The sequence below is a fragment of the Branchiostoma lanceolatum genome, chromosome 8 (assembly GCF_035083965.1).
Source record: "Branchiostoma lanceolatum isolate klBraLanc5 chromosome 8, klBraLanc5.hap2, whole genome shotgun sequence".
NCBI classification, from domain to species: Eukaryota; Metazoa; Chordata; class Leptocardii; order Amphioxiformes; family Branchiostomatidae; genus Branchiostoma; species Branchiostoma lanceolatum.
The window spans coordinates 13,598,528-13,625,074 of record NC_089729.1 but is presented as its reverse complement, the minus strand read 5'-3'; the positions used below and the strand labels follow the sequence as shown (position 1 = coordinate 13,625,074).

The window sequence follows — 26,547 nt, the reverse complement described above, 5'->3', positions numbered from 1 at the left end:
TTAAATGAAGCACAAAATGTTAGAGATAACAAAAAAAAAAAAGTGGAACAAAAAGTTGTTTTGTTTTTCTGAAGTAAATAGCAATTTCTTTCGCAGCAGGAAAATGCAAGAGAATAAAAGCAACCATGCGTTTGTGCCGGTAACCGAATCACCGATATATATTATTGATTCTTTTTTCCGCACATTACGGTACGGAGGCTCGTTTGAAACGCAATCTTATAACGGCGGCGTAGAACACTTCCCTTTCGAGGAAAGGTGCTAAATGTCTTCAGCGTCATTTTGGCTCTGCTGGATCAAATCACCATGTGGGCGGGCCCCTATGTGGATGGAACCCAGGTCATCCAAGCAGAGGAATTTCCATTTCAAGCCACTCCTTTTCAAGCCGGTCGATCGCCGATCATTAATTATTGAACAACCAATCAACTGGCCAGCCCCGCTGGCCAAACAATGGAAAATTCAATCAGCCAACACTTGAGGCAGGAATATTCTGCAACGGGAGAGCCGGCTACCATAGCACCCCCAGAAAAAAGGATGATAATTTGATTTAGATCTCCCAGATAAAGATATTCCCTGCAAAGAGCCTAAGTGGAAAATGAAATAGCAGTAACAACCATCTGCTGGCGTCCGTATTAATGATTCCGGAATTGTCCTGCTTCGATGATTACCAGACACTGCGATGTGACAATATCAACACCACCATTCAAAACCCACCTCATCAAAACCTTATTCCCACATTCTAATGGTAAAGAAGGTTGTGTATTTTTTGCATCGCACCTGATATTAAATAGAATAAATGATTGCGCTGCGACAAGGCACACACTACCTTTCCAAATAAAGGAATCTCTAGTCAAGGCCATTATTGTACATTTGTATCGAGGGAGTACTTCCATGTATTCAAATAAAATCCCTTTGAACAGCTGCATAAATAAGCCTATAAGGTTGGTTACCAGTTTCCTTTTTCAAAGCCTTAAAAATATTTCATATTTCTAAGATATCATCTTCAATTCTGGATATTATTTGAGAATGCAGCCTACAAAATTGTTTTAAAATTTCTGAAAATCATACGGCAGAATTTAATTTTAAGCTTTACACATTGCCCCTCCTTTTTTTAACCAAATGCTAGTAGAAGATATGATGTGCAATTTTAACGGTTACCAAGCCTGTTTTGTATGGAACACAGGGAGGCACGAAACGGATCAATACTTGGTCTTTGAAACCATTCCTACCCAAATTCTCCTCAACAGTTCCTCGAACACGGCAGCCTTCCACGTCACATGATATCTTTTACCTCGCCGTCAAATCTTAAGAATTCCGCGAGGCCAACCGAGAAGGAGAGAACAACTTACCACATCCATGCACTCTTCCTCCCACATCTTTGCTGCTTTCCTTGCTACCACAATTGTGACCAGATTAGGAACCGCTATTACAAGCCATCAGCCAAAAGCCAGGTAATTTCGCAGCAAATGACTATATAACTAGCTTATATGGAGCTCCCTGCGTCCTAATTGGTGGATTGGACGGCCGGGTCCATTCATAATTCAAAGCCTATTGGGCAGTGGCAGCGTTGAAGAATGGGCATGGAAATGGGCAGAAGAATGTGGCATGACAGCTGCTATTGTGCCCAAGAAACGCAATATCAATATGGAGTGTCATAATGGGGGCCATCCACACACACACTGCTCATTTCATGCCTTTCGGTTCAACACACATGCAAGCAGGGAAAAAAATGACCATACAAAAATTCTTCTCAAAAATTTCGTTACATAAAGATGTTAGATTGAAATATTCCATATATTTCCACCACGATACAAACGTTTCTCGCGCGTGCGGTTGTGTTTTAGGAGAGGGATTTTAGAAGCATTTTTTGCGCCGTCATTATCATCAATTATTCATGGCGCACCGACAGTTTTACATGAGGCACGTCTTTTGAACGCTACACATGCCGAAAAATAATTACGCAATTTGCATAATTCATCAATATCTATTATTTACTCTCTGGTGGCTCTATTGAGATAAGAACATTATCCATCCAGTTCTACATTGTATATTGTGACAACTGTGTCTCTTTTTATAAAGGCTGTTGAACTACTGTTGCCATGGAATCATTCAGGGATGCTGGAGGTCCAAATAAAGGGCTGTGGTATTTGGAGATGGGGCCGTGGAAGAGTGATGGGTGCAGGTGCACAGTTCCCCAGGGTGCAGCTGGACAGGTGCCAAAACAGCTGAGGGGTCAGCTGCAAACCTCCCCATGGCCTCATAACATACATTTATAACTAGAAAAAATACTGTGTATGAAAGCACAAACCTACTGTATGCCAAAGCAACACGTTTTTTTAACAGAATTTACCTACTTGTAATCTAAAATTGCAGTTTGAAAGAAATTTACCAGGGGGCCCAAACAGTTATCATTCCTTTGCCCTTCTTCTCTTGTCATCCTCAATTGAGGTGAAGCATGATGCTCTTTCAAGTAGCTAGTACTGCAATTTTGCTTTGCTACGGCTTGTGTTTTTAGCCAAATCCCACTCACAAACAAAAATTTTCAAAAAACACTTGAAACTCTTCCAGTTATCATAGTGAACAACAAATCAACCAATGGCAATAGGAAAATATGTCTCTTTTTTGGAGGCAGATATCTTCCATATGCTACATTAATAATAGATCCATGGAAAATTTGGATTGATCCCCAATTCCATTTGCAGACTCCAGGGACGCAGCGTCCCAAGATGATGAGCTCATCATAAGATATTGGCGTCTGCAGAGGATCTTAAGTCAACTGATCATCACTCATCTTAGATAATCCTGTCTTAGGACGTTTATCGCTTTTCATTCATTGCGTAATATTAACAAGTTGCAATCATAATGGGTTACAAAAAAGTACCAAATTTCAGGGACTCCCCAAAATACTTCTCAAACGAAAGTAATAACATTTTTTCTTTACATAGACAGTCTTCTCTTACGAATGTTTCAGCTGCTAGTATTGCTGTGCTTTTCAAGATTCTGCATACGTTGTTGTACATAACAGCCACATGCATACAAAACGGCCAATTTAGCCCAGGACATCATTGCATGGCTAAGTGCATTGACCCAGTCAAACTCAAAGGTCAACCCAAGACGCCTCTACAGAGTAGGAAACACTTTACTTGCTTCTGCATATTATCTGTACTACAGAGTTCTATTTCAACAGCATCACATTTCCACTTTCTACCAAGCACATGTACTCTTATGTTCGTCGACTGAAGCACCTAATGGTTGCGTCGAGGGTTCTTCCAATAAAATCAATTGAACGTTAGGTATTCTTACATATCAGATAGGTTCATGATTACAAAATTATCGGTATGATTATACAATTTGGGCAATTCTTATTGCAGGACTTGTTCAGTGTCAACCATTCGCAATGGCCAATGGTCAATCAAGGTTTCAAAACTTCTGGCAATGAAAATAAAATACTTTCTGCATAATCACAACATTGAAAGGCTATTGAATTCCAATCTAAATGGGGCTAGGGGCTGCATAGAGTCCATTGAATTGTGGATTAAAGATATAGAAATGTCACTATATAATAAAATTTCAGAAATTTGTATGACGATGACCAGCAAAAAGGGATTTGGGCTGTGGAAGAATTTATACTGGAGTCCCAGAAGGATACCCACTCTAACTACACAGCTGGAAAAACCAAGGGAGGCCCACTACAAAAAAATTACTTCCCTTGTATCTAGTAACACCAGGCCACAACACAAAATTCAAACCTATCCATCTCTGAACTGTGAACTGATTCTGTCTAACGCGACCAATCCTGAGGCAGACTGAAGCATATATGTGAAAAGGTTATAGCACTTCACACTTTAAAAGGGGATTAGTCCATCCACACCTTGTTACAATCAAAGATGACAAAATGGTGTCAACAATGACGCCTTTGGATACAAATAATCATCTTATACCTACCCTTCAACACATTGCACATAGAAAGTAGTGGCAATCTTTTACAACTACCCCCCTCCCCACCCTAATGGACATGACAGTTTGGCCACTATACTGTAAATGTAGAAATGTTTGCGGCAGTTTTATATTCCCAGTTTTCGCCGCGATCATTTCAATGGGAACTACAAGCCACCACAAACATTTTCATCCAATACTGCAGCAGTATGTGACTACAGTGCTGCTATGAACTTAAAACTGCTGCGAACATTGTATTTTCGCCTTAGCAGAAATAAAAACCACGCGAATTTAAATGCATTTACAGTACCATGTAGTAACATACATAAGGGTCCAATTAACCTCTCAATCCAACACCAATTATGATTATTGAACCCTGAAGCTTTTTGTCTTGTATACAAATGACTAAACAAATACATGAGAAACAGATACACGGGTAGATGTACACCCCCCTTCCTCTAAAACAAAAGATTATCAGGATGACAAAGCCAAATGTGTGAAACATATGAAAGTTGTCAAAGAAAACAAAGTTGCTTGATAATCTGAGCCACTGTTTTCTTTTCAATCAGGGTGATATCCTGTATGTAAAAGCATGCATGTTTTCCTTGTCCTAAGATTAGGAAGGCTATGATACTAGTAGAGTAACCAAGGAGGTTACATAGACATACTACAGCCCATATGATAACATACATTCTGTTACATGTGATATGGAATCAAAGCAAAGATGCTCTCACAATGTTATATAACATCCATAAGTTTGCAAAACAAACAGAGCTCTAGATTTTCAAAGCTTAGTTCATATTGCATTGATGTCCTACATACCATGACTTATGTCGTAGCAAAATTCTTCAGCACATGCGTACAACTACAAGCCTATGCATGCATATGGTGCTGTACAAAACAGCTTTAAAACCAATCTATTTTACAATGGCTTTACCAGCGCTAGGATCTAAGAAACCGACAGAAGCAAACGGAAATCATTCTTGTAAAATTTCCAGTTTTTAGAGATAAATTGAGAGAAATTTAGGGTCGAGAATGGCTCACCTCAGAAAAAAATGACAGTCCTTCACAGCTCTCAAGTCAATGTCACTGGACTTGGCAACTATCAAAGGACCCAACAGCTGACCTCTGTGGCCATTTTAGCATCTGTGCCGCCATTGGTTAGAGGGTTCAAACTGTGAGCCCTGATTGGTGGGAACTGATTGATTTGCCATCTTGTCTTCCCCCATGTGGCTGTTTTTGGTCTCTTCCCTACATCATACATGCCCCTCCACCCAAACATGCTGAGAGCACGAAATCTAATGCACATGAGCCAAATACTGCAGCAGGCCTTTACTGTCATTATGGAAAAGAATGCACAGCAGCTACATAAACAAGAGAGAAACAAACTTACGCATCATGGGGTGGGGGGGGTGAAGGTACGAATAATTTCAGTAAAGAAAAAAAGACATTTGACATTTCTGTATCAAATCATTCTACTGTACTTGTATTTCCTGTCAAGCTTTATAAAGCTAGCTATTGAGGTATTGGTTAATTTCTATATATATACCTGTATATTACATAGAGAACAGGGAACATGGATATATATGTAGGTCTTTATTCTATTCTTGTCCCACTTATCCTTTCCTAACAGGGTGAATATATGACATTGTCTTAGAGAAAGAATGCAGTATTTAAAGTACAAGAATGCTTAAAGTAAGGGCTTAAAATGTCTGGAATAACTATTTCATAAGTGTAGGTGCTTGGTTCCTACTGTAATACTGACCTCTTTTTCTCAAGTCTTTTCTTTTTTTAAATACTGTAAATCTTGAAACGTTTGCTGAGGCTTTATTCCTTGGTGACCTTTCTACTGAAATTATGACCTTGGCAATACATGCTTCCATTGCATTACTACAGAATTGTTTCAACTGTAAACTTAAAACACTCCTTTCTCGTCCTACCAGGAATTATGTCACCACAAAAACTACATGAATTTATGGTATGATACTGAGTGGTAGGGAAGAGGGCATATGACTGTTATGTCCATAGGAATTTGGCTTGAGCATACGGGATGATCCCTTCTCTTCTCCACAAGTGCGATGGAATCTTTGATTGAAGAATTTTTTTGTAAGGACTTTCTAGAGAAGACCATCTGATCGCAAAATTGCAGTCCCCTCCAGCTCTAGTAGTGTGCAAGTCTGGGATTCGAACCCCTAACCTCTTCAGCCAGCAGGCGTTACCACTGACCGATCTAGCCAAGGGCTATACTTTCTGATACACTGTATGCTCTTTTCTAATGGAGTTCTTTACAACCTAACCAAAGTGCTGCCACAAAGGTTATTAAAGGTCACTCGGTAGAAAAAGGTCTGTGTACCGCTGCTGTAATAAAATTAATGACCCAACATTAAACGATTTAGATGCAGGTGTGCATTTCTAAGGCTCGATGTGTATTTTCTGCACAAGCGCACACGGCTCGAACTTTCCCTGAACCAAATCATTTTTGGGTGTGCCATGTGAAGCTAGCAAAAATGGCAAATGACTTATATTTACCATCTTCAATTCTTTCCTTTCTAATAGATTCCACAAAATTTATAGGTACTATACATTGTTTTATTTGTGCTGGGACTTAATTTTGCAATAGAGGGGGGGGGGGGGAGTTTTAAGTTCAGGATAAAAACAATTCTGTAGCACAGTTTATACTATATAGTAATACAATGGAAACACATATTTCTAGATGTCACTGTAAAAACAAAAGCACTGCAAACTTTTCAATATTTACGGTAGGAAGAAACATCAGGTATACCTTCCTGTAACTTGACACAGAGTTGGAACAAGAGAGCAGCTGCATAAGACAGCTGCGATGTTATGATAAACCCTTGAATACCCTAACAATACAATATGCACATGTTCTATTCCCCCAAAATTGTGAAATTAGTAAATCTTGGGATGATATAGAAAATAATCTGGGCAGCATGTATGTGGAAATATGTTTATCAATCTTTAGTTTTAGCATCTTGACCCCCCTCCCTTGGGTAAAAATTTACCTTGATCTGCAATATTACATTAGATTACACTTACAGAACAGAGCCTGCATCATATCTTCAGTTATAAGATTACAAATGGTTTATTTTTTTGTCCATCTTTAATGCAATTTACCAACATTTGCTTGACTTTGTATGCCAAATAAGTTAATAACAAATTCTGTACAAGTAACCACCTCTACATAAGGACCACCTGCCCAATGTGACCGCTTTTTGGCAGTCCCTTAGATAATTTTTCCTATTGATGTAAGCATTAACTGATTAAGAGAATCCTGTATATGGTGACCACATGTCCACATGAACAGATTTTATCAGCCTCCTGAGTGGTCTTCTCGGACAGTTTTTACTATAGTTAGCTTTTTTCTTTTTAAAAAATTGCTGACAAGAAAAGATAAAGGGCCTATGTAGATCTAAAAATTTTAAAATCTTATATAGTAAGTTATACCAAAATAATTTCAAACTCAGAAAAGTCTTCTTTTCAATTTCGCTGTACAATGTACAGTCTACTCCAGTGCCAGTATTAAGTTAGATGATTCACCATTGGACTTGGCAATGTAGGGTGTGTTATAACATCATAGGCTCTTGCACGCCCCCACCCTCTTGCGTCTGTGTAACTGTAATGCCGGAGGAATGACATTAGTATTCGCCTGTTCTTGACCTGATAGGTCATTGCATGATGATGATGTAATGCCTGCCCTCTTCAGTATCTTCTGGCTGTATTCCCAGCCATTTACCATGTCCAGCCCTGTCCCTAAAGCTAAGGAAATATCAATATATTTCTAGAGTTCTCAGGCTTATCATAGTCATACACTTTGAAGTAAAAATTCAACAAGAGGACACAGCAAAAACAGAAGGCTACAACTACAAGAGGAAACTTGTATCTGATTATATGGGAACCAAGGTACAGACTCTGTTTTCATGTTGATCTTCAAAATTCACCGTTATGTTTCTGACTCCAAGAACCAAGGAACGAAGATGGTGCGGCCTAAAGAGCAGGCCTCATCCAAACATGGCCTTACAGTGGCATAATGGCAGGGTGTTTGGCCAAGAACACAGAGATCCTGGGTTTGAATCCCAACATGCCCCGTTGACTTTGTGCTCTTGAGAAAGGCATTTAACACGAATTTCCTAACTTCATTCAGGTGAAAATAAGAACCTAGCTTCAGCTAGGGACATCCCTCGGATAGGAGGTCCCGCATTTGAGAGCCAAACCTTCAGAACATAAAAAAAAAACACCACACTTATCGAAAAGAGTAGGGGTCCTTCCCTGCATGAGTGGATCAAATAAATCTGTCCGGATATGCAGCTTGCACTCCTGATGTGTTACGCTATGATGTGGTTTACCAGGTATGCAATTTACAAACAAACAAACATATATAACATTGTAACCACATCCCAAGCTTTTGAAGAGGCATACTGTAAACTTTGAATTTTTTACAGTATGTTATGTTCTATTTTGTTACTATGGTTGTTTCAACTAAAAACTTAAAGATACCGCAAACTCTTGATTTTCACCACATTATGCCGCCTTATTGTCCCACAAACTTAGAGTGAACTTACATACATAATCATACTCTACCGAGTTGAAGCGTTTACAAAGTTTTGCTTCCAGTATTCTCGGTTACACATCATTTCTGTCAGGTCTTTTCCACTCAGACCAGTTTCTAATTCTATAATGCTCTAAGAGTGAACTTACAGTACTGTATATGAAGAGTAATGGTATCTGCTGTTGTTTTCTGACAGGAATCTAAGAGGCCAAACATAGTCGACCTCTCTGTTGTTACAAAAGGACGACCAAAGATCACCGAGATCTAGCAAGGGTGCCAAAGTTGGGACAACTTGTCACAAATGACTCACCCCTGAAGTTGAACCAAGAATGTACAGTACAGTACCACATTTGGTAAATTACATGTAGGTGACTGGGTTTGGGTCACATGATGTGTGTTAACCCTGGGAAGGAGAGGGAGAGGGATTCTCTTGCCCGGGGTAGGTTATGTCCTTGGAATCCCAAAGTAGGCCCGACTCTGGGAATTAGAAAAATTGAAATGGCTACAACTTGCAACATAAGAATTTGATATCACAAATACACATGCCATACCTGAAATCAACTTGTCTTCATTTTTGACATGTTGGAGGTAGGAATACACTGTAAAGCCTTGTATAGAGCTCTTTTTTTTTTCAAAAGTGCACATGCATACAGCAGCTTTAAATCTAATTTGAGGTGCAAGAAGAAGCTACCCTTTTGCTAGCTTTGACAAACACATGAACAACACACAAACGTACAAACATTGGTGCTGCAAGTAACAACACACACTGTGTACATTCTGGGGATATGTTTTCACCAATGGACATAAATAGCATAGCATGTTTCCCAGATTATCAAACACTTACAAGTATTCCTTACAAGATAACATGTTCGCAAACGCGCGTATGGTCCCAACGGTTGTGTCCGTCAGTCAACAAACATTCAAACATCTCAAAACAACCAATCAACTCTTCTTAGGTTTGAATGATGGTTTGCTCCATAAATGTTGTACTTTATGTTGCATCAAAACATTTCCCATTATGTACTTGGCTTTGAGTTTTATACAACCATGTTCTACAAGAATGGTTATGAATATGATAATCCATGACTCTCCCACCAGCCAATAAATTGATAGCTTTCAACATTCAAAGGCCTACAATGTGCAACCTTGCCGTACGTTTCTAACCGGCGGCATTAATAGGAAAGGACATGCAAAAGAAACGGCCGACAAGAAACGTTACTGGGAAGCTAGTCTGAAAACCTTTCAGAGCAATCTCGACAGCATTCGAGTGAAGTGGCATTAACTCACACAACCGTCTAAACACTGTCTGTAGACATGAAGGTATTGGTTGATCGAATGAGACCATGCTTAAAATACGGGACGGACGCATAGCCTTGACTGTTGGTACGGCAAAGGGACTACTCACGTCTCTCCCAGCGGCGGCGGCTGACGACGGCGTAAGCGGGAGGGTAGGCCAGCTAAGTGCCGAGTTAAGCTGCCCAGATCCTTGCTCTAGTGGTAGAGGCAGGGGCCACTTCCACTGCGGCCAGATAATTCGAAACATGGCTAGTTGTGAAAGCTGGTTACCGGTGTTCATTCCCGTCTGCGGACCCAAAACGAACGCTTGCTACGCAACCGTTGTCAAGAAGAGAGACGGCTTTCCTACGCACACCACCACCACACGGCAAGAGCTAAAAGACAACTGCTTAACAACATATTAAGAGCTCTTGGGAGAAGTACAATGCCTCCATGCCTGGACCTTATATGGCCTTCTGAGGGGCTCGGAATGCAGTCTTTATCAGCCTGCCACATCGTACTCTAGAGAAGGAACTAGCCCCCAAGCCATTGGTTAATAAGCGAAGGATAAGATAAAGCTGGCATCTCCAGCTGTAGTCACTATCACACAGGAAACAAGGGAGTTACAGACCAACAACACTTAAAAACAAAGAACCCTGGACTTGAAAATGATGCACAAAATCTCTAGTTTGCTCTGGCCAATTCTTTCTGTGGGTTTCTCAAGGATTCTTATAGTAACAAGAGGTGACCTAGGTTGGTTATGAATACATCTGTACCCAATCTGCTGTCAAAACTGAGGAGAACCAGCATCATTTGTAAATACCCAGACTCGCAGGGTAGACGTTTCAAACTGAACGTTTGACAGATTCCGATAGAACAGAACTCATGGAAATTTTTGAGATCACAGTGGTTGTTACTAAGATTTTTTGAGAAATCAATCTGTATAGCTTTTGGCGAACCACTGTTTTTGTGCAATTTTAAACATCCACTTAACAAGTATGCTACCGAAGAACCTTTGAAATGATAATAAACCGTTGGCATGCAAAGGTACAAAGAGGTCGTAGTTGCAAATGTATCCAAGACATGTTCTCCTTGAACATGCCATGTTTGTATTTTCAGCGTCCATGTTTCTTCAAGGATCATCAACCAACCACAGCCTTCCTTTCTTACCATGATGTAGGGATTCAGTTATCGCTTTCTGCTTCATTTGAATACAATTACTGGCAAAATCTATATACCGTTAACTGATTGGCCCAGATATCGAGCAGTTTATTCTAGTTATAGCATACAATACAGTTAATTCCTCACAACAAAGGACACATTAATTTCTCCCTCCTTTGTGATTTCTTTAGTCATTCAACCAAGGATTGTAGAATTTCTGTGCAATGAAACCAATAGACAAATTGACCTAATTTTCAACTCCAACCTGCTAAAAACTAAATGAACTGCATATTGATGGATTGATTTTTCTGTTCTATTGCGCTCCCGATCCCACACCATATGTCCACGAATTTGCAGTCTAATCATGGTATACCAACACATCAATACCAGTGAACTGGTCACAAATATAACAAAGGGGATGTTCAGCCTTCAATTCCGTGTTTAATGTTTGAGAGCCTTTCACGATTTTCGACAAGAGTTCACCACACCTCCCAACGTGTTTTGGCCAAAAACGCGAGTACTAACAAGCCACAGTGCACTATCGGTCATCGAAAAGGCATTACGCTTCACTTTGAATACATGATGACTGCTTTTATGGCTTGCAAACAGGCACTAGCGCAATGGACACCACTTGTGCTTAGGGGTTGATAACAGGAGAGGCCAGGGGTCCTCACAAACATACCTTTAGCAACTTCTCTAGCTAGCTTTCAACTGACCTCTGACTGTAACATTAAAAGATGCTGTCAATCCATTATTTTTTTATAGGATTTAATTTCACAGTGAGAGGTTTTCGCTGCGTTTTAAGTTCGCAGTTGAAACAATTCTGTAGTGCAGTAGTAATGAAATGGAAAAGCATACTGGCAGAATCATGATTTTGCAGTGGAGAGGTCACCACAAAGATAAAACAAAATTTCCAAAAACATTTCAAGATTAACAGTACTGGATATACTGATTAGCAGAACTATTTGAGGAAAAATATTGTTTGTTGTGTCTTCATTTGATAGCAGTGGAAAAGTGGACACAAATCTGAAGGTGCCATACCCCTGCAATTAAAGATCCCATATTGTACCCATTTTCTTATACAACACATACACACACACACAGACACACACACACACACACACACACACACAATCATACAAAGACACTCAAACTACCATCATATGAAGGAAAAAGATACATGTTTGGGTATTAGAACAATACCCTTTAACCTTCTCCCTACTGCCTACGGCTAGTAGTAGTACTGTAGGCTACCTTAGCATGCTGCAGGTTAAAATAGTACTACTCAACCATACTATGATACAGATATACATGTAGGTTTTCGGATTTTGGCTCCAAGTCCAATGGCAAACATGGTACTGAAAGAGGATTAAAGGTGACATTTTGAACTTGAGAACACAGTTGAAGATAGACTGGGGCCCCCTATGCCAAGCATACTGTGTAATGGTTTCCAGATGTCAAACTGCAAGCAAGGAGGAAAGAACTACTGCAAACCCTGAAACCATTGCTGTGGTTTTATCTTTGCCGTGACCTCTCTACCACGAATTCATAACACAGCAAATATGCATTTATTATGTTTTACTGTTGTACTACAAAATATCTTCAACTGTTAATATACTGCAAAATCTTTCTTGTCACTTTTACCATGAAATAAAACCACAGCAAAAGTTAACTAAATTTACAGTTGGCAGAGCTACAATGGACACCAATATGGAGACAGACACAGCTACAAAAATTAATAAATTTGCATTTCGGTGAATTGTAGCTCAAGCGTTTTCGGACATAGAGAGATCTTCCAACCCTCTCCACTGTATCCTCAATTAAGTGTGTCTAGCTTATTGAAGCGATACCAGAAGGATGAGTACTGGTAAAATCTTACACTGTGTACACTTGAGCTACAGTCCATTGAAATGCAAATCAAGGACACTATCATGGTGGTCAGCATCTGCTATCTTTAATGATATGGAAAATGAGCAAAAACACTCTATCGTCAGGTGATTCCAGACCACACCCATTCAGCCCTGAACCAATCCAATTAGAGACTGTCAAATGGGTGTGACCTCATATGACATGACAATACAATAATGAACACAAGAGCTCATTCACATCAGTGGACAATTGTATCTGTAATTCTTATTACTATTAGTCAAACAAAAGTAGCCTGGAATCCATCCCAACTTCATTCATTATTTCGGGAGTCTAATATTTCTCAGAAGCAGCGTAATGTCTAACGGGCATGAAATTTCCGAATGCTTGTTCGAACCCCGTTACCATGCTGTTTCGAGGACCATGTGACTAGGAGCCAATCAGAACTCTGGCCCACATTTTAGGCGAATACTAATATGCCAGTCATTTCTACCGTAAATTCATTGATTTTCATGTTGGAGACCACAAAAACACACTGTAAGCATTTCAAGATTTACATTATTTTGCCAGGGAAGCTACAGTATTGGAGGAATGCACCAAAACTAGCATATAGGATAACAGGCTAAGGGGGCCCACTAAAGGGAAATCAAACATATCTAGTTAGGCAGAGGGCAGGGCATACATGTACATGTACCATCACCCACCCATCCCATTATGATTAGGATATACAGAGTTAGGCAAGAACTCCAGACTGACAGTGGTGTGGGGGTTAGGCAAGTTGTTGTTGCCCAAATTTGGGCTGCTTGCAGTAATGAGGACCACATTTTGGCAACTACGCAATTTAGAATGACCTCAACAGGAAAAGTACTGGGACTCTTTTGATGTTCTAAGAAATAGGTTTTACCTTGTATATACATGTATGTCATAGCACCTATCTCACTAGTGTAGAGATATTTGTGCCGTAAGTAACATTGTTCTTTTTAAGGTCATAAATTCTAACTAACATAAACATTCTGAGGTATTGTATGTTCTGTGCTTTGATGAAAAATAATGGTAAATTCACTCATTCGTGCAGGGAGTTAATTTTGCAAAAGGAGAGACAAGGAGATTTTTCACTGTGTTGCAGTTGCAGTTGAAACTAGAGTTCCACGACCTCATACCTTCGCCAAATGATTTTAACCTTTATGACTGACGTATTAGGAGTGTTTCTCATCAATCATAAATCATACCAGTTGATTGTCTTAAAATAAAATTTCCAAAGCATGAGCTTAACAAATTTATAATCAACTATGCAAAGGAGGCCCTTATTAGCATAATTTGATTCAACGATGTTCACATTCACATAACGTCCCGATGCCACAAAAAAGGATTAAATATATGAAATTGCCGTCTTTTGCCAGTGTGGAATAATAGAAGTTACTCATTAAGTATGCAAATAAGGCCCACATTTGCATATTTTCTATCTATCAACAGTCCTCTCTTCCTCAGTTACAATTTGAATTGTCATATCATGGAACAAAGCGGATTTTTAAAGTTGCCTCATTAATTATGCAAATTAGAATCTGATTTGCATAATTATCGTCCGATCATACTAAGCATCACACAAGCTATCCACATACCAAAAATCATGACCATCCATCAAGGCCATCATGTTATAGTATTTTCTCATTAATTATGCAAATGAGGTCTTCATTTGCATAGTTCATATCAAGTAATATTTCTCTCTTCCTCAGTCACATATGTCACATGTTTCAGAGTCCTATCATGGAATTTGGCGGATGTATAAACTTTCCTCATTAATTATGCAAATTAGATACTGATTTGCATAAGAAGTGTCTAATTATGTACATCATCACTCAAGCTATCTACCTACCAAAAATCATTACCATCCATCAAGCCCTTCTTGAGTTATTCCCTTTCAAAGTCAGACGCAAAACCTGCTCCTGCAGTTCCAAAAAAGCCGCTAGGGGGCCCAAACCCACACCACTTACTCTCTGTCCAAAGATCTATCTACCACTCAAAAATAAGTTCGATAGCATGTCCAGAACACGAGATATCAAAACAGGAAGTTCCGCTGCAGTACCGTAAGAAGCCGCTAGGGGGCCCAAAATCTAATCGTTTTTAGGTCTCATCAAAACCTACCAACATACCAAATATCAAGACAATCCATCAAGGCATTCTCGAGTTATCCTGTGCCACTACAAACATACAAACGCTACCCTCTGCATAACCTTCTCGGCGAAGGTAACAATTCTGTATATCAATAGTATCTAATACAATGGAAACACATATTCCCTTTGAAACTGGCCTTTGTCATGGGATAGGTCACTGGTAAAATTAAACCACCACAAACATTTCAAGATTTACAATACATGACATGGATTTCCGGTTACCTTTTTGTGTATGTCAATGATTTCTATCAATAAACATTAGAATCTTTAGTTATTTCCTACATAAATACTGGATATGATAATATAAACAATTACTAGATCTAAAGCCTACGGCTACTGTTAAGTCATTCTTGTAAGGCTGCCATCTTTGAAGGTTGGCAGATTGTTTCATATGAACAAGTTCTCCACATTTCAAATGATGTACCCTTTCCCTAGCCTGGGTAACACTACAGCCTTTTTAACTAGTCTAACTACGCTGTCTCTCCCTAGCCCAGGTAATAACTACATCAACTACTCTTCTTGATAAGTATGTAGAATTCTTTTAAGTGCAGGGATCTGACACCTGAAGCTCCCCCATTGCCAGCTTTATGTCACCATCTGAAATGACGAATGTAACCCCTTGACCTTGAACCATGCCCACGCGTTTGATTTGTTCCAGCTGTTATGACAATTAAAATATACCATATCAAGCAAGAGGACAATATAGAAAACCGCAGGCTGGGAAGAAAGCTGGAATCTAAAACGTTCGCTTGCTTGCTTAACGTTTGCACTTGGCTTTATTTTTTAGGCTACGAAATCATGACACTACAGGCTGCGAAATCATGACACAATGTATATTCGTAGTGTCATGATTTCACAGCCTAAAAAATAAAGCCAACACAAACTGAAAATGCTGCAAAAACTCCATTCACCTCCTAAAGAAAAATCAAGTCCCTGCGAAAAATTCACTCCCAGAAACTGCATGTGCGAACGTACAGACTTTCCCCTCAGATTCTTTATAGTCATGTTGACCTTTCGATCTGGCGTTATCTTCTCCAAATCCGAGAAGCAACAAATTACATTGGCGTGTCTTCAGTACACACATTAATGTACTCTGCGTTCTGCTACAAGTCACTCCACACCCTTATATGTGCAGCAGTCTGTGACATGTAGGACAAGGATTAGATGTCTAGGAGGGGATGAAGTCTGCCGTATACATGGGAAGTCATCTATCCTTTTACAGGCATTTACCGCGAAGACGCATTTCCTTTGTTTAATCTTAACCCAGGGCCATACATATGTCTCGACCAACTTGTAAGTCATGGTGATTTTCTAAGTTATCAATTTTGTGATCTGCTGTTAATCTTGACAAGTTTTTCATGGTGACCTACATCTACTTCGTTAGAAGGAGGCTATAAAATTACAGATTGAGGCAGTAGGGTTTGTAGTTGCATTTCGCGACATTCTACTATATCTTATGTTATATACAAAAAATTCTTTCTGTGCACCTAAATCAAAAGGCTAGGTGCACCAGTGCACCTATTCCCAAAATTACTTTTGAGTCCTGTATTACTAATGTACCACTGATTTGTTTCAAAACGCGAACTTAAAACGCTGCAAACCTCTGGCCCCCTTCTACCGCAAAATTTTAAGAACCCATGAAAATACAGGAATATACAGGATGTATAGTAGATCAGGAAGGGAAAGACTGAAGCAAATTTCCTTTGGAGATCCCTTGGCTTAGAACCAAGTTCACATTTAGCTGTATTCAACCAGAATGTAGGGAAACAAGCAATGTACACTGAAATTCAGTGTAAATTCACTTATCTTTGCTGGGACTTAATTTCAAGGTCAAAGGGGATAGGAGGCTTCAAATGTTTTTAAGTTTGAAGTTGAACAACAGCAACACAGTGGACATGCATAATTTCACTGTAAAAATTATCAACATTACTGCTAACATATCAAGATTTACAGAATGTGGTTTCGAAAAGTTGGATCTGGTTCAAATTTGGGACATGCTGTTTTGGCACAAGGCTCTTTTGTCAATTTTTCTTACAGGCCTTGAATTGTTGAATAAACCAGTAGTCAAAATGTTACAATAACAAATCGTTAAAACAGGCGCCATCTTGACTAACTAGTGTCTGGTCATTAATTAAGGGTGAACTTCTCAACCAGGAATTGACAAGACAACAGAGACTAGTCTATATGGGGGAGATGTGCAGCTCCTGAACCACCAATTAGAACGCTTGGCTTCAAGGGCAAGAGTCATGTGACAACATTGACCAATCACAGCCACAGCAGTAGACAACACCAAAGTACACATCAATTTCAAGCTTAGTCAGTAAATATGGGGTTTCTTACGCTACAAATTAGAAAATGTATGACCATTGAGAGTTCAGTGTGAATTCTGAAATTCTTTCTAGTTACTGAGAGTGTGGGTATACAAGTAGTGAAGTAAAAAGATGTTATGCTTTGGGTACTGTTGGACATTTTGATGCTTGGCTTACATTTTGAATTTGATGAGTGAGAAGACTGTAAAAAATATTGAAATTTGAGAATGAGTTGGATAGAAAGAGTTCAAACACTGCAAGATAGTGTTGGATACTGGGACCTTGTGCTAAATACATGTAGGACCGTGACAAAGGTTAATCCAGTTTTATTAATTCTTTGTTTTCCATACGAAATGACGATGAATTTTCAAATCTAATCAAACCTTTACGCATGGTAGGGAGATAACTGCAAAAATAAAAACCACCGAAAATATTGAAAGATTTACTGTACAAAAAAAAAACCTGACACCCATAGCACGACCTGCTAAAACACACTGACCTCTCTATGGCACTTAGGTTCAGTTTGTATTGGGACTGGGTAAGTTTGTTGTTTGATAGGGGGTTTTCGAGGAAACTGTTTACAGCACATGTCCCATCACTGCAACATGTTAGACATGAGCTTTGAGCAGTTGGGACCTATTCTCCAAGCAGATGTTTGGTGGGAAAATTGCAAAGTCAGCTAGAGGACTCTTTGAAAAGCCAGTCGGTTAGATAACTAGTTAGATAACATTAGTCATTAGCATTTCTACAAATGATCATGGAGAGACACAGAGGATGAGTATTTAACATAACTGGTTTTGGACAATATGCATGTATTTATATCAAAATTAGTTTTTCTGAAATACCCATTATAACCCCCAACATGAACTGTCTCCAAGCCCCGTCCCTCTGTCCCGGGACAGAAATTTGTTTGAAATAAAATGCACTTACGCCGTCCAACTAATCTGAACTCAATGACATAGTTTGATAAAATCTATTTTCAAACCTCGTAACCTGAAAATTACATATTTAACAACGTAAATTAACAACATAGGCTTTTAAGCAATGAGTGGGACGGAGACAAATTCAAAGCTGGTGAAGGGGGAGTATGGCAGCCCTGGAACTAACAAGGATCACACTCAGGCTAAGCCATGCCCCCAACTAAAAAGCATTTCTGGCCCTACTCCAGAAAAAAGTATAGAAACCATGTTTTGACCTCTTTCAGTTGGAACCAGATTTATTTTCATTTCACAACTTCCAACAGAAAAATTAACATCCAAACCCCTTTCGGTGGTCATAATCTGCATAATTGTCATACAGGCATCAAACGAGGTCGTTAGAGTTCCCACAAACGAACAGTTGAATTGTACCAGCCCTCTGCTGTCAGTTTGCACCAGTGTTTAGGGTTAGTCAGTCTCACTGCCCTGTTACACCCCCTGCACAACCCTATAAGGTAAGGACTGCTTCTAACAACCAGCTCCCAAGTTGACAGAGCCCAGCAGCTAGCAGGTAAACAACAAGTCATTACTGTTCATACTGAATGATACATGGCCCAGAAGAATTTAATTACTTTGATACTGGAACTGGGCTAGATACTTCTGACCGAGAAGGTTATGTTTTCGTCAGCGTTCGTGTGTGTGTGTGAACACGATAAACCAAGAATGTTTGGATGGATTATCTTGATTCTTGGTATGTGGCTACGTGTTCTTGAGAACTCGAAATGATTAGATTTTGGCCCCCTAGCGGCTTGCTGTGGTACTGCAGTTGGACTTATGGTTTTGATATCTTGTGTTCTGGACATGTGAAAGTGCCAAAGCTAAGGCTGAGGTGAAGCTTGAGGATTTTTCGATATTCGATAGTGCAATGAGGCTTTGCTACGGCTTGTGTTTTAATCCAAGCACAGGGGATCACCCCTACTCGTCTCGATAAGTGTGTTGGGTTCTTTTAGTTTAGTTTGACAAACTTCCGCCCTCTGGATCCACGGAATAACGCACATATCATTATCATACACCTGGATCAGGTTTGCACTTATACATTCTAGCCTTAGAAACTACAGAACTGTTTCTAAATTTCAATTGTTGGACAATTGTGCTCTCAATATTAATGCTTGCACTGAAAACACAGAATAGCAAACAAAAAGTATCCTTACTTTATTCAGAATTTTGGTATAAAACCTGGTTCTCCATTTCTTCCCTTTAGTCACTGACGAAAGACAGCGGATGCTGTGTGAAACGTCTGTTTCAAAATTTATCCAGTTGCTTGAGTAATTGTCATTTGGCATATCTTATTACCTGTATAACCTTCATCAATATATAAAATATCCTTGTCCATTCACATCATATGATGGTGGAGCAGCTGCTCGCATATGCCCAGATGAAAAGGAATTGGCCATATTTTGACAGTTTTTCTTTGTTTCTATCGGATAACCGGTAAACCGCCCCAAGGCATAACACACCAGCTTTGTCCTGTGGTAAATCCCTGCTACAAAAGACCAGACTGTGATTTGTAAGGTTTGATCCACTCAAACCAGGATGGACCCCTAGCCTCCACCAGGCCTTTTGGGTTCGGATTATGATTATAGAATTCGGCAAAAAGGGAATAATTGGCCAGGATAGTCAGTCCACGGGAAGGTTAACATTTCCCCCTCGAAGACTGCATGGCTGGTCAAACCCTTTGGTAGCCAAACTCCCATGGGGATTTAATCCCTATAGCCAGCGTAGTTAGTACTAGATGGACCTCTACTCTTTTTGATAAGTGTGGTAGGTTCTTAGACATGCTCAAGACGTGGCTCTTAACACCAGTCTACCAGCGTAACGTCTAGCGTACCAGCGTAATCCCTGTGTAAGACTGCTACCTTCCCAGTAGTGTGTAAGTTGGAAGAGCAACAATACACTGATGCCATGGCCATGATTTGAACACACAAAAACATCACACACCAACAATATAATAGCATTACTGGCCCCCATCATGATATTGGACCGGAGTTTTAGCACCAAACTACAACACACTGGGAACTTTGCATATGACCCTAACAAGTGCGTGCGACCAGACAACACTGCAATGTGACATTTGCGACTGTTTGAAATAACGCTGTGGCAATCAGGTACTGATTTAGTGAGAGTATAACAGAAATCTCTCATTTCTTTACGGACATGCGGAGAGGGGCATTTTTGAACCACGATTTCCCAAATATCTGAGAAGTTACTGTAAGTCTTGAAATGTTTGCAGTGGTTTTATGTTCACATTTTTCACAGTGACCTCTCCCCTGCAAAATCATGACACTGCAAATATGCATTTCCAAATTACTATTGTATTTTACGCCAAAAATAGTTACTCACGCAACTGGATAAAATTTTGAAACAGTCAGACTTTTCAGACAGCATCCGCTATCTTTCGTCAGTCACTGACGACTGACGAAAGATAGCGGATGCTGTCTGAAACGTCAGACTTTCGAAATTTTATCCAGTTGCTTGAGTAACTCTTTTAGCCGTATCTTACTACCTGGATGTCTAACCTTCATCAACATACTATTGTATTTGTACTGCAGAATTGTTTTAACTGCAAACTTAAAATTAAAACAGTGAAAACCTCCTTTCCCCTCCTACTGTAAAACTAAGTCACTGTGAAAATATATGAATTTACAGTATCGACTAGAAATAGTGGAGCGAGAAATAATGGCAAACTCTCTTCCTGCAGATCAATTATAAGTACATGTTCCAATAAATTTCATTAAAAATATTAAAAGGAGTGCCACTCCGAGTGCGTACTTCACAATTCCTTACTATTCATACATGTACCATAAACCACTAATGTAATCATCTATATCATACATGTATGTATGTATCATAAATTTCATTAGACTTCAACTAATGTTCATATAACCCAAAAGGCTAACAGAACGGAAATACTAGTACATCAATCATGCAAATGAGGTCATAATATATTCATTTCCTTTTAGGTGCCGTGACATAAGCAACTGCGAGTTTCGGCTAAAAGAATTTTGAAAAGTTCACTTCAAACTAAAAATGGTATCACAAGGTTTTGAATTGTCATTCAACTTTGCAATTATTTTTGCAAGACCTTAGAAATTGTAAAAAAAAATTGTATAAACTCAAGTGGTTTTGAACAGACATACCCTTGACATCTAGTCTTGCTAATGATCCTTTTTTTCCAACCATGCTTTCTATATAGTATACAGTATTACAAAGATACCCCAATTGCACAAACTGAAATCCTCTTCTTACATTACAAGTACACGACAAACAAAAAACATTAACATCTAACACCTTCCTAAATGCGTGTGAGACAACCAACAAAGAATCCTATTACACTCATTATGTAGCTTTTGTTTATATTCATGTTGAAAAACAAAGACACTAAAAAAATGGCACCCAAAACAGAACCACTTTTGGCATGTACAGTAACCTGCTTTTTTTTACGAATTCAAGAAACAAAATATGCAAGACACACACACACAAAATACACCTTGGTTATCTAACTTAATAAGCATGCATGAACTAAAAACATTTGACATGTTCACATATGCATGTGACACATCCAATAAGAAATCCAATTAACTTAATTAGCTGGCCTATGTGGTATGTTGATACAATTATGTTGAACAACCAATGGGGGGTTAAAACATCCATTCCAACTCTCCCTGATTGGACGGATCCAGCGTCAACTACAGTTCCGCCTGAGTGGAAAAACCCAAACGATACAGCAAAACCAAGGAGGTCACCATACAACATTATGTCCAACAGAAAGGCGGACAATACAACGAAGGATATGTAACAACGAGGTTATTGATTAAAGAGGGGCAGAAGCAATGGTGTAGGTAACGTAATCCGCCCTTCTGAGGTCTCACTTTCCCTGGCACACCAGTATTACACACACCTAATCCAGGGCCAAGGGTCACGTTGTATAGACTGTATGACCCTCTCTATTACCTACCCTCTAGTGTTACTCATTGTGCAGTGAACAGTCATTGGAGGGTGCTGAGGACAAGCACAAGTGTCTTACGGCATGGGACGGCCAACTTCGCACCACTAGAACTGGGCTCGAAATTCACTTTTAGATTAGGTACACCGGTAATATATAACCTATATAGATTTAGGTGCACGGAAAGGATTTTGGTTACACAACATAAAACAAAGTACAATCTAAGCAAAACCTGACAACACAGTTTTGAGCTTTAAAAATTTACGACGACTTTTGCAACTAACATCAAAATGCTTGTTATACAACAATGTTTTTTTTTTCTTCTTTTTTCTGACACTGAAATGTTGGGAATATGCTGTACACTTATATTTGTACATGTGCCTTTATGTGTGTAACAGTACACACAACGCAAATAATATATAGGTGCACCAGTGCACCCTCAGATTACAAAATTAGGTGCACAGCTCCAATTTTGGGTGCACAAAAGTGTATATTACACACCTTGTATATTTAGCCCTGTTAGTACCATGTAACACAGACAGGTACAGCCCAGAATGTCTTATTGTATTTACCTATTGCCAGAACCGTCGACATGGGTCAATTATTGTACAGGCTTCGCACAAAGGGGCGGTATATAAAATTACTTGACTTGGTCGTCAAAAACACAACGGGTATGTCGCCATTTGACCACGTTCAGATTTTTTCTTCCATCGCAGAGAAGAATTTATCAGAACGTCAAACATAACTCCAACGCCAGCGACTTTAGAAAACCTGATATGTTATGAAGGGAAAATTTCCACTTGCATAATTGTGACCTAAACCTAACTCTCTAGTCTTGAAAACCCTGACTCTAAAACACTAATCCAACACTCCAGCTTTCAATGTATAATTGCCACACAAAGCCAAAGCATAAGTGCAAAGAACTTCACGCTGTTTAAACGTGTTTTAACGTTCCACAGTTCTGGACAAAGAGAAGTTAATGTGTGACAAGGGGGTCCTAACAACAACGGACTTTGGAGTTCATAAATAGGTCATTAAAATGAAGTACTCCAAACATGATTAACTTCAACATGCCAACCTTGCAGGACACAAATACTTAAGAAAAACATTGAATATTTCTTATTGAAACTGGGTGAAATGTAATAATTACAACAACAAAAAACTGTCAATGGGGGAGGGGGGCACATTGGAAAAGATATTCCTTTGAGGAGTAGAAATTTAAGAATAGTTAACTTTTAGCTTTATACCCATTACAACGTCCTACGAAGGAGCTTCAAAATTACGTTGAACGTATATGAACGCTAGGTTCACGAAAACGTGGCCCCACATTAAAGTCAATGCAACTCTTCAACAATATCTGATTTGATTATCGTCACCTTTCTGTTGGCTGGTGTCAAACAATAGAGGTATAATACCTAATCTCGTTACTGTGTAAGACCCAGTGATTGGCCGAGATTTAAATCTAATCACAGAAACACCAAACCTGACAGCTGATCTATTATTACAGTTGGGAATGATATCATGTAAACAACAACAAGGCTATGATAATAAGTAAACAACAACACTGGTGAACACCCTTATCTCCTGTGTATGCTACAGAATGGTTTGTGTTTGTTTTGAGGACTAGAACTCTTCCAATCCAAGGTTTTTACAACACGGCAATGTTCACACAAATAACCTGTACTTAAAGTGTGTTTGCTAAGTGATAACCGACTGTGAACTTCGTGACTTTTGATAAACACTAGCCCGTGTAGTCATGCTTCAGGTCCCAAGCCACATTCCTGGCCATTTTGAGTAAACAACGGACAGTTGGGACGAGTTAGAACCACGCTAGGAGAGATCTGGACTATATTTTCTCTGAGTAACGGGAAATGGGTTAGTGGGAAACGTTGTCGGGGTCCCTTCAATCAGCAGAAGGGGTTACGGGAATGCCGGCGGGCAGGCGGGGCGAGTCAGCCGCCTGTCCCTCGGGGGTACCCCGGGGAAAACACAAGCGTCAGAATTACACAACAAAACCTTCGTAGGGACATAAAAACTATAGCATACAGCCATTTTTCCGCTGTTCAAACCCAACCTTTGGCCACTACAAACATCTGTGCATGAAAAGGGACGATGACCAAACTGTGGTCTGACATTTGCAAATTAATCATTCAACCATACAGGGCAGACGACATCAAAACTCACCTACACAAACACACACAGAAACACGCTTAAACACGACTTTCAGGCTTACGTTTCCTCAGATATACGTTCCTAGCACAATTTTACGTCTCCTGGCTAAATTTGGGGGTTATAATCGCCCTGTGGGTTGTATATTTGAGAGGAATGTCGGCGAGATTTCGCCCCGCATTTCTGACATACCAGGCTGTCCTCGCCGCTGGGAGTGACAGTAGAGATCCCGGCCGTGGTCACCGTCTCCGTCCCCGGCCCTTCCTCCGCCTGATCCCCGTTCACCAGCACCACAGCATCGTCCGCCTTTCTCTCGGCGTATCTGAGCGCCAGACAGTCTTGTTTCTCGGCGGGGAGGGAGCCGAGGGAGTCCCATGAAGAATCGTGGTTGAGCTGCACGCTCGCCATTTGTGGGTTAGCAAAGAGAGATCCGCACTTCCCAGTCTTCAGTCCGTCCTAAAAATGACGATCAAATGACTCAATCAAACCTGTCAAACTGATCGATTGCTGCGATTCTTTACAAACAAACTCCTCCCGCGTGCAGGCCCGAACGTCTTCTCAGGAGCTTGTGTTGTGTGTGTTTTTTAAAGGACGTGCCGCATAGATAAGATGAGGAAATGTGTTTTTGCTTTGTGTCTCTCTCAGTGGCCTGTTTGTGTGGTGCCTTCACCTGCCTCATCCGGGCACTTCTCAACTAACAACGAGCGCCCCACAGCGAACTTTAGCAGTAGTGCAAGGGTGCGGCAAATAAAAAAAGAAGAAGCTTCTCTCCGACTTTAATATTTTTGACGTCTTCTTAGTAAGAAAAAGTGCTTTTATTTTGTCAGGTTTTATTTTTGTCCGCCAGGCAAACCTGGGAAAATAGAAAGCCCGATAAAAACGCCTAGAAAGGCATCCAAAACAATCCGCAGCCTAACTTCTGTTTGGAGAGCGAATTAAAAAGCCCCGCCCGGGGCCAATGGTACGCTAACAAAGAACATCCTGCCAGACTAGAAATTAGGATTAATTCACCCCAACTGACGGTTTGTCATTTACTCAAGCCTTTTTCACAATGTGCAGTGAATACGAGAAAAAAATAACAGCCGAAGAGACTTTTTGTAATTAATATTGTGTAGCGTTATCTAGAGATATTCTATATTTTTTATTATGATTTTTCATATGAATTTGCATTTTATGTTTTCCGCTTTTAGAAAAAAATACGAGGGGCAGTATATGAAGTTGGTATACACAAGAATCAATATGCGCAAATTGTTATCGTACATAATTTAAAAGTCGGCCGTATATTTGATATCCCGTGCCTCATATCAGTTTCCAACCGGGCAAAAATATTGTAATGATATCTCATATATCATAATCCGTTAATGCCATGACGAATTCCACAGTACATGTATATATATTTTGTTTGCCAAAATGCGTAAGCCCGGTATAATGCTCTATAATAGGTCACGTGATACATTATCGGTGGTTGGCGCTACGCAGGTTTTTTTCCAGCCGAAGGTGACCTTGGATTGGAAGTCGGTTACGTAATCACAAAAGGTTGCGGGGCGACATAACGTTGGATGGGGGAATGGTTTTCGAGAACATGTAGGGGTAGATGGATATCTTGCCGCCAGTGAAAAGTTATTAATCAGTCGCCACAAACTACTAATTGAATTAGGCAGCCATAACCACTCTAGAGTAACGAATTTGTGAAATTATGTGCCTCAAGTACGGTAAAATATGAATGCGCTTCATCGTAGATTGTAACTATGCTTATGATAGAAATGTACTATTTAGCTAGTCATATAGAAAGTAGATTCAAATTCCTTCATTTCAGACATATATTTCACCATTACCTTTGAGAGGCAAGAAGAAGCCAGTGTAACCTGCATATGTGTGTTTCAATTTGTTTCAATTCCTTTGTTTACATGTATTTGGTATGACAGGTACTCATCGCAGTTATGTAAGAATTTACAATAAAGGTCTTCGTTCATCCAGTCATTGATGCCGAGTGCAAATGCATTTACTTTCGCGGTGACTCCATCATTGCTCGGTAGGAAGGAAAATGCTGTTTTCGGGGCCGGGTGTATGAAGCTCGTAGTTGAAACAATTCTGTAGTACAGTAAAATGACAAAGCGCAAACTAAACTAAACAATGGGTTGATTTAGACATATGGGCCCCTGACGGCTTCCCATGG

At 39.7% G+C, this 26,547-nt stretch overlaps 1 protein-coding gene across 14 annotated transcripts in view; it reads right to left on the bottom strand.

Annotated features, from left to right (window-relative positions):
- The window catches only part of LOC136440259 (RNA binding protein fox-1 homolog 3-like), a 42,877-nt gene extending 17,820 nt beyond the window's left edge, over positions 1-25,057 (bottom strand). For 3 of the 14 annotated variants that reach the window (XM_066436174.1, XM_066436181.1, XM_066436176.1), the window contains exon 1: positions 24,564-25,055. In XM_066436174.1, coding sequence (XP_066292271.1) covers positions 24,564-24,779 — 216 coding nt within the window. In that variant the 5' untranslated portion in view covers positions 24,780-25,055. Of the gene's footprint in view, positions 1-1,346; positions 1,472-4,977; positions 5,110-9,905; positions 10,156-24,563 lie in introns of those variants that run through there. The other 11 variants (XM_066436182.1, XM_066436183.1, XM_066436187.1 and 8 more) reach the window with 9 other exon arrangements.
- Positions 25,058-26,547: the final 1,490 nt, after the last annotated feature.